We start from the raw sequence: 9,936 nt of genomic DNA, 5'->3' as shown, positions 1-9,936 counted from the left end.
GGGACTCAGACTCACCTTTAGAGAAGCAAGCAGAGCCAGGATAAGTGCAAAGCAGGTCAAAGGAGCACTGCAGGCCTTCCTCTTCAGACGTCTCATTTATGACTTTCAGCATCAGTTACAGTACAACTCTAGTTAGAGGATACTCTGAACTGTTTTTCAAATGTCGCTGGCTGGAATGACTTTCTCCAGCGTAGTGAGCCTACCCAGGTTCACCCTGAGTTCACCAGGATCGCCTCCTCTACCTCTGAGAGAAACTTGAGTATGTAGGAAAGAGAGAACCAAACACGGATACAAAACAAGTTCGTGGCGCTCTGTGGCTGCGTGGAACTTGCTTTTGCAGAATGTTCCTCTGGACGAGGAGCTCGATGTTTACCTCACACTCGCGATGCTTCTTCTTCTTCATCAGCTCTGCCTCCTCTTCATCCAGATCTGGTAAATGCTGGAGATCAAAGACGAAGAAACAAGGTCAGACTGTGACAAAGCTAAACGTTGGATAGGAACACCAAGCTCACACTTTCTGTGGAGCGATAAACATTTTAGCTGTTTATGGTACAGCTGCCAACTCCTTCATCCGGGGACTCAATAACGAGGTCTGGATTGAAAACAAGAGATTAGAAGACGTGGCTGAAACCTGCCGTCAGTAATTACTGGCGTGTTTCAAAATACAATGGCGTCACTTTGCCACAAAGCGGAGACAGCATCAGGAGGACATTGGTCGATCATCAGTGGTCAGACCGTGGCGGAAATATGGTGCAATCAAGTGCTAATCACAAATGAGTCCACAATGGCGATATGAGGGGTTGCGGGGGCAGACTGGGAGCCGTCTCAGACTTCCTTTTAGCTTGGATGCAGCTTGCTTTTATGCTGACTGAAGCCATGCCCTCATGTTTAGTCCACGAGCAGCATTATGGCGGCAGTATAGCCCTAGTTTACCACCGTGGTGTGTCTTTTATAAGGGGCTGTAGTGAAGCCTTCTGTTACAGGAGAAAAGTACGGTTACCTTTTGTGTAATTAACTATTTACCAGACAAACGTGTCATTTTAAAAGACTAGAACAAAAATTAGCTCTGATGGGTAGTTTTTCTGACAGGAATTCATTCATGTAGTCTGGATTATTCAGAATGTTCCTTCACTTTATCGTGTTTTTGATTAGTGAGAGAAAATCATTTCTAACTTCTTATAATTGATCAGTTACCCCTTTCATAGTTTAGCTGGCACTTACGGCGCGGTATGGGGGCCAAAATTAAGACTACTGCCCAGCAGCAGGAGGCTATATTCTGAAGCAAACTACCGACCTGATTAATGATAAGCTGGCGCCGGTAACTGAGAGGCTGGCGCTGCTTACTGAGGAATAGCACCTTTACCGGCGTTACTACTACATACGCTAGGGACTAGCAGCCCTCGGCTGGTCATTGACTGGTTCACACACTCCCTCTGCTGTTTGTTAGCATGGATAGGCTAGCGTTAGCCTGGACGGGCTGGTGTTAGCATTGGAGAGGCTAGCCATTAGCGTGCCTAGGCTGGCCACTAGCTGGATTTCCTACCCCCTTGACGGACTATTAGCATGGATAGGCTGGCGTTAGCATCGGAGAGGCTAGCCATTAGCATGTCTCGGAGAGTCACTCTATTAGAAGTTTTTTTTTATATATTATAGTTTTAATAAAGATAACATCACGATTTAAATAATTATTAACCTGTAACTCAATACCAAGGATTTAAAATCCAAAGATGAAAAGTACAAACTAGTTAGCTCTGGCTTTTTCTCTGATAAGTACAAGAAAACCAAACTATATAAAATGAAAACGCCATCAATCTGTAATTAAGAGCAGAATGGAGTTAACGCAGCACCTAATCAATGCTAACAGGCTGTCGGCTTTACAGTATGCTTAAAGTTAATGTGTATAACAACGCGTTCTGTCAAAGGAACAGCTGTGATTGCAGGTCTCATAGTCATCAGTTTAATAAACGTTTAAAAAAAAGCATCTAGTAGAGTAAGTGACTCTTCGAGACATGCTAATGGCTAGCCTCTTTGATGCTAACGCCAGCCTATCCATGCTAAAGGTCCATCGAGGAGGTAGGAAATCCAGCTGATGGCATGCCTAGGCACGCTAATGGCTAGCCTCTCTGATACTAACACCAGCCTATCCATGCTAATGGTTCGTAGAGGAGGTAGGAAATTCAGCTAGTGGCCAGCCTAGGCACGCTAATGGCTAGCCTCTCTGATACTAACACCAGCCTATCCATGCTAATGGTTCGTAGAGGAGGTAGGAAATTCAGCTAGTGGCCAGCCTAGGCACGCTAATGGCTAGCCTCTCTGATACTAACACCAGCCTATCCATGCTAAAGGTCCGTCGAGAGGGTAGGAAATCCAGCTGATGGCATGCCTAGACACGCTAATGGCTAGCCTCTCTGATACTAACACCAGCCTATCCATGCTAAAGGTCCGTCGAGAGGGTAGGAAATCCAGCTGATGGCATGCCTAGGCACGCTAATGGCTAGCCTCTCCGATGCTAACGCCAGCCTATCCATGCTAATGGTTCGTAGAGGAGGTAGGAAATTCAGCTAGTGGCCAGCCTAGGCACGCTAATGGCTAGCCTCTCCAAAGCTAACACCAGCCCGTCCAGGCTAACTCTAGCCTAACCATGCTAATGGACAGCAGAGGGGGAGTGTGAACCAGTCAATGACCAGCCGAGGGCTGCTAGTCCCTAGCATATCTAGTAGTAACGCCGGTGAAGGTGCTATTCCTCAGTAAGCAGCACCAGCCTCTCAGTTACCGGCGCCAGCTTATCATTAATCAGGTCGGTAGTTTGCTTCAGAATTTATATAGCCTCCTGCTGCTGGGCAGTAGTCTTAATTTTGGCCCCCATACCGCGCCATAGGCACTAGGGGTGCAACGGATCATCATCGATCTGTGATCCACTCGGATCTCTACAGTTCGGCGCGCACATGCTAAGCGGATTGGTCACGTGAAGGGCCGAGGCGCCACCTGTTCAATCCAAGAAAGTAAAGGACAGTGGTGGTCACGTGAGAGGAGGGGAGGAGCCGGAAAAACCACCTTCAGCGTTTAAGCCAAGTGTATGGACGCCTTTTTGTTTCACTGTAAAATACGACGACGATACAAAGTGCAAAAATAAACACACACGCGTGCTTCCAGTCTGACGGCGCAACTCCGTTCACACATCCCTCCGATTGATGTGAAAGCAGGGAGGGAGGTGGCGCGCACCAAACTCCTGGGACAATGACGTTAATGTGGTTGGACCTGAAATACTGTTAAAAATCTGTAAAAGAGGGGGAAAGTAAAGTAAGCAGCACTTCAGAAAGGTGAGGAAATGACTGAAAGCCTCATACGCAGGAAGTCAGCATTTGGGCAAGCCGTTTTATCATTTAATCAGCAATTGGACTTCTCTGTCATTCCTATATTTAATAGCAAGTTGCAAATAACGTTTTCGCTCTCATGATAACATGTTACTCTCTTTAACATAGAACGTGCTTCTGTTACTTCACCTGTTGAATTAATTCTATATTCCCTTAATGACAATAAAGTCCATCTCTTACTAAACGAGGTTCAATTAGCTTCGGACATGAAAGGGTTTCGAGTTACCTTTACATGTTTCGACCGTCGTCTGCGGTCTTCATCATGTCCGAAGCTAAAAGAACCTCGTCTCATATTTAAAAAGAGGACATAATGAACATTGTAAAGGAAGTCCAGCTCTTACTACGTAGAATATCCAAGAAATCACAGTGTAGCCATAGAGCACTACTTGGTGTGTGTGTGTGTGTGTGTGTGTGTGTGTGTGTGTGTGTGTGTGTGTGTGTGTGTGTGTGTGTGTGTGTGTGTGTGTGTCAGACTGAACGACGCCTGGCTTCAGCGGGACACGCTACGTCATGAGTGCACCTCCTGGAAGCATGTGTCACTAAGCAGACCGCTGACCAAAAGAAAGCTGAAGATGAAGTAAAGCGCCGCCGTTAACGCTCCTCTTTAGTGTGAGCTCATGACCCAGCTCCTCAGAGGAAGGGTCATCTCTCTTTATTCTGCTCTCCCCACCTATTCCACCTTCCTCAGGATCCACTGATTCCCCTCTTTACTGTTCACTCTCTCTAACATTTTTTTAATCCCAATTGCCTATTTTTGCTCATTTTAAATATATTTTAAACATTTTCTAAATGCTTTTTTATATTTTTACATTTTTTTTTGTTTGTTTTTGTGAAGCGCCTCGTGATTTTTATCTTGAGAGGCGCTATAGAAATGATACTTTCTTCTTCTTCTTCATTTTTAAAACCCTCGCGTTGGTGCCAGACTCCGGTTGGAGGTCTCCTTTTCCCGTCTTTCAGCTAAACAGGTGGGCGGTCTGCTGGTCATTCATCTTCTCCTTTATACATTAAACCCACTAAACTACAGATAATAATCTGTCACAGACTAAGACAACATCAGTCTCATTTTACTCCACAGCTCCGTGACATCTCATCACACCAGCTTCATCTGCCCCCTGCAGCAAAACGCTACTGAACCATAGTTATCAGCTGAATATGTGAAATTTCCAGCAACGGCAAAGGGATCTCATGTTTTTGTGGGGGTTGTGTGTGTGTGTGTGTGTGTGTGTGTGTGTGTGTGTGTGTGTGTGTGTGTGTGTGTGTGTGTGTCTGCTCTGTCTTCTCGATCCCCAGTGAGTTGTGGTGGATGGCTGCTTATACTAAGGCCCTGTCCACACGTAGCCGGGGATCTGCCAAAACGTAGATATTTTTCTACGTTTTGGCCTGTCATCCACACGAAAACGGATCTTTTTAAAAACTCCGGCCAAAGTGAAGATCTGCGTTTTCTCCGTTTTGGGTGTCTGCGTGTGGACGGACAAAACCGGAGTTTTAAGGTCCGCAACGTCACTTTCCGCGACAAAAAAATGCTGACATCACGCGTGCGACCTGTGTTTACACTAGCCGACAGCATGGATGCCCTCAGAGCTGCGCTCGCTTTATCAATTGTCCAAGCGCTTTCTGCTTGTTTGTTTTTGCAAGCGGAGTTACTGCTCCTTGCGGAAGACCACAGACGAAGGACGAGGTTAAGAACGGGGGAAGTACTGCCGCCTACAGGTCTGGCATGTCCTTAACAACGTATTTATCCGGGTACGTGTGGACAGAGTTTTTTTTAAACGAGGTGGTGTGGATGCAAGTTTTTGGAGGGGCGGATATTCGTTTTTAAAAAACACGTGGACTAGGCCTGAGTCAGGATTCTCTGGAGGTTTCTTCCTGTTAAAAGGGAGTTTTCCTCTCCACAGTCGCCGCTGCATGCTTGCTTAGTATGAGGATTGCTGTTGCAGGTTGCATCAAGTCACTGACTCTAGCCAGTGACTTGATGCAACCTGCTGGGCTCCTTATACAGGAAACTTTTTACTGCCTAATGAACTGACCTGTACTGGATTGTTTACTGTGTGAAGTGCCGTGAGACGACTCCTGTCGGGATTTGGGGCTAAATACATAAATGCTGCATCACCTGTTCTACAAACTAACGAGACAACCAAGCCATTTGTGTTTTCTGTTTTTTTTCTTTCAGCTGATAAGAAAAACGATTTGTGACAGAAAACCGTGATCCGTACCACTAGTTGGCACCTCTGGATGGTTAGTATTTATCTAAAAATAATTTCTTATAACATCAGGCGCAGCGCAACATGAATTGAAATGTGAAATGATTTGATGGGATATTTATGGGAGCCTGATCCCGGTGGGGCCTGACCCTAACCCTGGTGAAGCAGCAGCTGGTGGGGTTAGCTCTCTTACAACAGCAACATCTGCCTTCCTCTTCCTCGCTCGGACTGGTTTCTCTGTGGGTGCTGCAGACCTGGGTTCCTTCTCATCCCTGCAGAAGCACAGCACACAGGTAGGAACATCAGCAGGTGGTCACACATGCAGTCAGGGTAAGGAACAGGCCAGAGATTAGCCAGAGCCGACTCACCTCTGCCCTCTCATGATGGTCCGTGAGCTCGGTGACACCGTGTGAGTAAACCTGGGGGGGGGAAACGTTTTCAGACAGGATGTGAACCAGGTCCCTGACCTGCTCCCAACCCCCTCCTGACAACGAGCAGCCCGGCCTGAGGGGTAACTGCTACAGGACGGAACTCAACAGCTTTCAGCCAAAGGGCTGAAATTAGCCCGGGACCTGAAAGTTTCTCAGCTGACCCACACCATGGCCGAACACATACGGCTGAGATTATTTCAGTTTCTATCCTAACAGAACCGACACCGAGCTCAGCATCGACCCAGTTAGCCCATCTCAGCTTTCTGTGGGTTGGTTAGCATCAGCTAGATCAGCTTTAGCTGAAACTTTGTTCCAGCACCGCTAACTTTAAACATAACAACAAGCTAGCTTCAACCGCTCACCTCAGGATTCTGCCCTTGAAGTTCACTCTTCTCTGCGTCAGCAGAACCGGGTCCAAACGAGCCGCCCTGCCTGGTGCTGAGCGCTGCTTTGTTTGGCTAGGCCAGCCTGGTTCCTCTGATCTGGCGCCTTCAGAACAGATGAGCAGAGGAACCGGGGAGGAGTTGCTCCGAGTGGCGCTAAATGTCCTGCGCCTGTCGCACAGCCACTTCCGCTCCGCTCGCCGCGGCTTGGCACGGATACCGCACCAAAGCCCTCTGTGTCCGCCAAAATCACTTACACACAAATAAAATAAAGAAATATGTTTGTGAATTAGCCGGTGAGGGCGTAGCTGCCGCAGTGACAGCTGCGGAGGCGGGGCTTCCGTACCGGAAGTGTCCGGGTACCGCGTGGCTTCCCTCTCAGATGTAAACAAAGGCCGGTTCTTCACGGGAAACCCGCGTCACGCTCACAATAGCGTGAGGTCGGCGAAGTTTTTACTTCTTACAGCATCGCGTGAGGTTGTCACTGCTTGTCATCCGGGGCGCGTGCTTCTATTGCTTTTAAATGAATCCGGTGTTGTGTAGAGATTTGTTACCGCGTTGGAAACGGTTTCCGCCAGCGTTATTATTAGTTTCTGAGCAGTTTTACCTATTTGCCCCACTTTGTTTTTGCCGACAAACTTTATAAATGAGAGTCTATAGTCCTGCAGACCTGTGTGTCGTTATTTTTGTGTATCTTTTTTTTATTTCAGCCCTAAACAATCTATTCCCCCATCTTCAGGTTAAAACGTTGCACTACATTATATTTACATCAGTCATTTTTTAGCCCTTTCCACTGAACCTCTCAGCACAGCTCGGCTGGACTCTACACAATCAGGAAGGAATTTACAACTGGGCATCAGCTCTACCCGTCAGTCCTGGTCATGCTGGGTACCCAGCATGTTTTTGTTGTTCCTCAGCTCTAACACACTTCATTCAGTAGTTGAATGATCGTTTCAGCAGCTCATCAGGTTCTGCAGAGGGGTGCTGAATAAAATCAGGTGTATTGATGAACTGTGTCCTAAACTGTGGTCGACACTCCATTGTCATGCAGCAACTTGAAATACTGTAGCTGTTTATGGACATAAAAGACATACTGCTCTGTGTTTAGCATGCTTTGACTTAAGTTTCTCCTCCTCCCTCTAAATATTGTGCAGGGTTGGCGCCGGTTCTCTCTGTGGCAGCCTAACTGGTTTGGGGAACTTCTGCTCCTTCCTCTTGGGTTGCTTGCCCTGGCCTGCTCTAACTACATGTGATCACGGCCACAGGGGATGGAGACGAGTGACGTGGTCGACGCAGCAGATGCGTTCGGTGCGGGCCATGCGGCAGGCACGTTACACACGAAAGAAGTGGCAGCAATGAAGTGAGAAGACACAGCTGCTGCAAATGAGTGAGATCAGGTCCGTTCTCTATTCACAGGACAAGAGAGAGGGCTCTCTAATCACTGAGATAGACGCTGACTTCATCACAACTCAGTTTGTTTCACTATAGTCAAATCACGACAAGAGTCGTCTCTAGGCACTTCACATAGTAAACATTCCAATACAGGTCAGGTCATTAAGCTAATCAGAAAAAAATTTCTATATAAGGAACCCAGCAGGTTGCATCGAGTCACTGACTAGTGTCAGTGTCTTTACAGCAATCCTCATACTAAGCAAGCATTTAGCGACAGTGGAGAGGAAAACTCCCTTTTAAAATATACAATTGCGCCACTTTACTGCCACGGTCGGACCACTTATAAACAACCTAAGTATAAACAACCTAAGGCTTCCTGATGCTGCCGCGGCGTTGTGGCAAATTGACGGCATTGTTTTGTAAGAACTGCTTGTGGCTACATTGTGATTTCTTAGTAGATATTCTCTTTAGTAGGAGATAAACTGTATTGTCTTTATCTGAGTAAATATGTAATTATTTCAGCAGGCTAACTAGTAGTAGCACATTCCATGTTAAAGAAGGCAAAATGTCATTATCAAGAGAGGGAGAATGTCTAGTCTTAAACTTACAGACGGTTGAAAGCTGGTGTGTGGCGTTTTCGTGTTGCCTTCTTGATGCGTGTGGACCACTGTGGCTGCAATACCTTTGCTGAACTGCATGGCGCTATGGATTTGAGTGATTTTTGATTGGAGATGAGAGTAAGATGGCACTCGCGTGGGTGCACGCTGCGAGCTGCTCGTCCTCTTTATGCACTTGTACCTTGCTTTTTACTGGGTTTTATTGGCGTTTTATTGGCTTTTATCTTCATTGGTTCAATTTTTCCCTTGTTTTACACATTTGTATTCTACTAGAATGTTTCACCTTTTTTGTAATTTGTAATCTGTAATTTGAATTGCTTTTATTTTCTGATTTATTCACTTTATTTGACTTTGTACTGTACAGTGTTCAGCGCCTTGGGCTTCCTGACAGGGTTGCGGAAGGCGCTTTATAAATAAAGCTTTGATTGATTGATTGATTGATTTTACACAAAAGGGAGCCTAATTCTCCAGTCAGCTTTTGGGTCCCCGGAGAATGAAAAAAATGAATGCAATAGCTAAAAGAGCTATTTTCTAATCCGCTTTGCCTTACACCCTGGATAGCACATATGTTGTATTTCTATTTAAATGAAAACTAATGATGTGTGTTTCAACCACGCCAGTAACAGATTTTGAGATTTATCAGCTTGTAAAAGTTCATAATTAGCATGACTACAAATCAGATGTCGCATATATATGATGTCACCACACAATCTCTCCCCAGCATAGCTGCTACTTACCAAATGGCCGTATTTACGGTGGTTCTTTCCTTCTGAAGGAAGGATTTCAAGTTCCCTGAACTTACAGCCATTTTCCCTCTGTTTTTCTCCGTGTCTGGTTTGACAACGTCACTTTCGTGAAGTGCGTTTGTAGTCCTGGACGTATTTTCACACAAAACCTAAAATAACATTCCCCCTGCTCAAAAATGAGTGTTTTCTTGGTATCAAAATGCATCTTTAAAATTCACGGACATCATATGTGAAATCCATGGTACGCAACAAGCACAATTAGAAAATAACGTTTTTTAGCCCCGTTGACTTAATTCATTTTTTATTCTTCCGGGTATCCATGGTCCGGAACTTGACCCATGGGACTTTAAAGACAAACTTTTAGCTTACTTTTAGCACCCCCTAGAGTCGTGAAACCGAAACTTTCTTGGTGTGCGTTTGTCTTTAAGTGTTTCCAATTCCGGCCCTCAGGACCCCCCTGCTCCGTGTTTTCCTTTTCAAACACCAGTGTTTCCCTGCTGCCTCAGTACAGCAGTGCAGCACATCGGTCTTCTGTGTGCCCCAGGCTAACTACTAAAACGGCTTCTCAGACTTCATTAGTTTCTACATGAGGGGTTCATCACTAAATCAATCAAACCAGCTGTGTTCATGATGTAAAACATGCAGGAATCATGCTGGAAGCAGACTCCAGTGCAATGCATGTCAGCTCCATTTTCCTATTGACAAACAAGGACCGGATACTCGGAAATTGCAAGTGCGGTATTCGGCCCACAGAGGACAGTGGTGCCTGAGTGACATTTCATTAGCCATGTA

The 9,936-nt window shown here is 45.9% G+C and overlaps 1 protein-coding gene across 2 annotated transcripts in view; it reads right to left on the bottom strand.

Moving 5' to 3' along the window:
- Nucleotides 1-6,560, bottom strand: part of ccne1 (cyclin E1) — a 20,913-nt gene extending 14,353 nt beyond the window's left edge. Inside the window, exons 1-5 of one of the 2 annotated variants that reach the window (XM_015942325.3) lie at nt 6,369-6,560; nt 5,944-5,994; nt 5,769-5,847; nt 374-439; nt 1-15 (exon numbers count right to left, since the gene is read on the bottom strand). The exon at nt 1-15 is cut by the window's left edge and continues 146 nt beyond it. In XM_015942325.3, coding sequence (XP_015797811.1) covers nt 1-15; nt 374-439; nt 5,769-5,847; nt 5,944-5,957 — 174 coding nt within the window. In that variant the 5' untranslated portion in view covers nt 5,958-5,994; nt 6,369-6,560. The remainder of the gene's footprint in view (nt 16-373; nt 440-5,768; nt 5,848-5,943; nt 5,995-6,368) is intronic. The other variant, XM_054732443.2, reaches the window with a different exon arrangement.
- Nucleotides 6,561-9,936: the final 3,376 nt, after the last annotated feature.

This window comes from Nothobranchius furzeri, chromosome 9 (genome assembly GCF_043380555.1).
Source record: "Nothobranchius furzeri strain GRZ-AD chromosome 9, NfurGRZ-RIMD1, whole genome shotgun sequence".
NCBI lineage: Eukaryota > Metazoa > Chordata > Actinopteri > Cyprinodontiformes > Nothobranchiidae > Nothobranchius > Nothobranchius furzeri.
The sequence above is the reverse complement of the archived record's forward strand: the minus strand, read 5'-3'. Positions and strand labels throughout refer to the sequence as shown.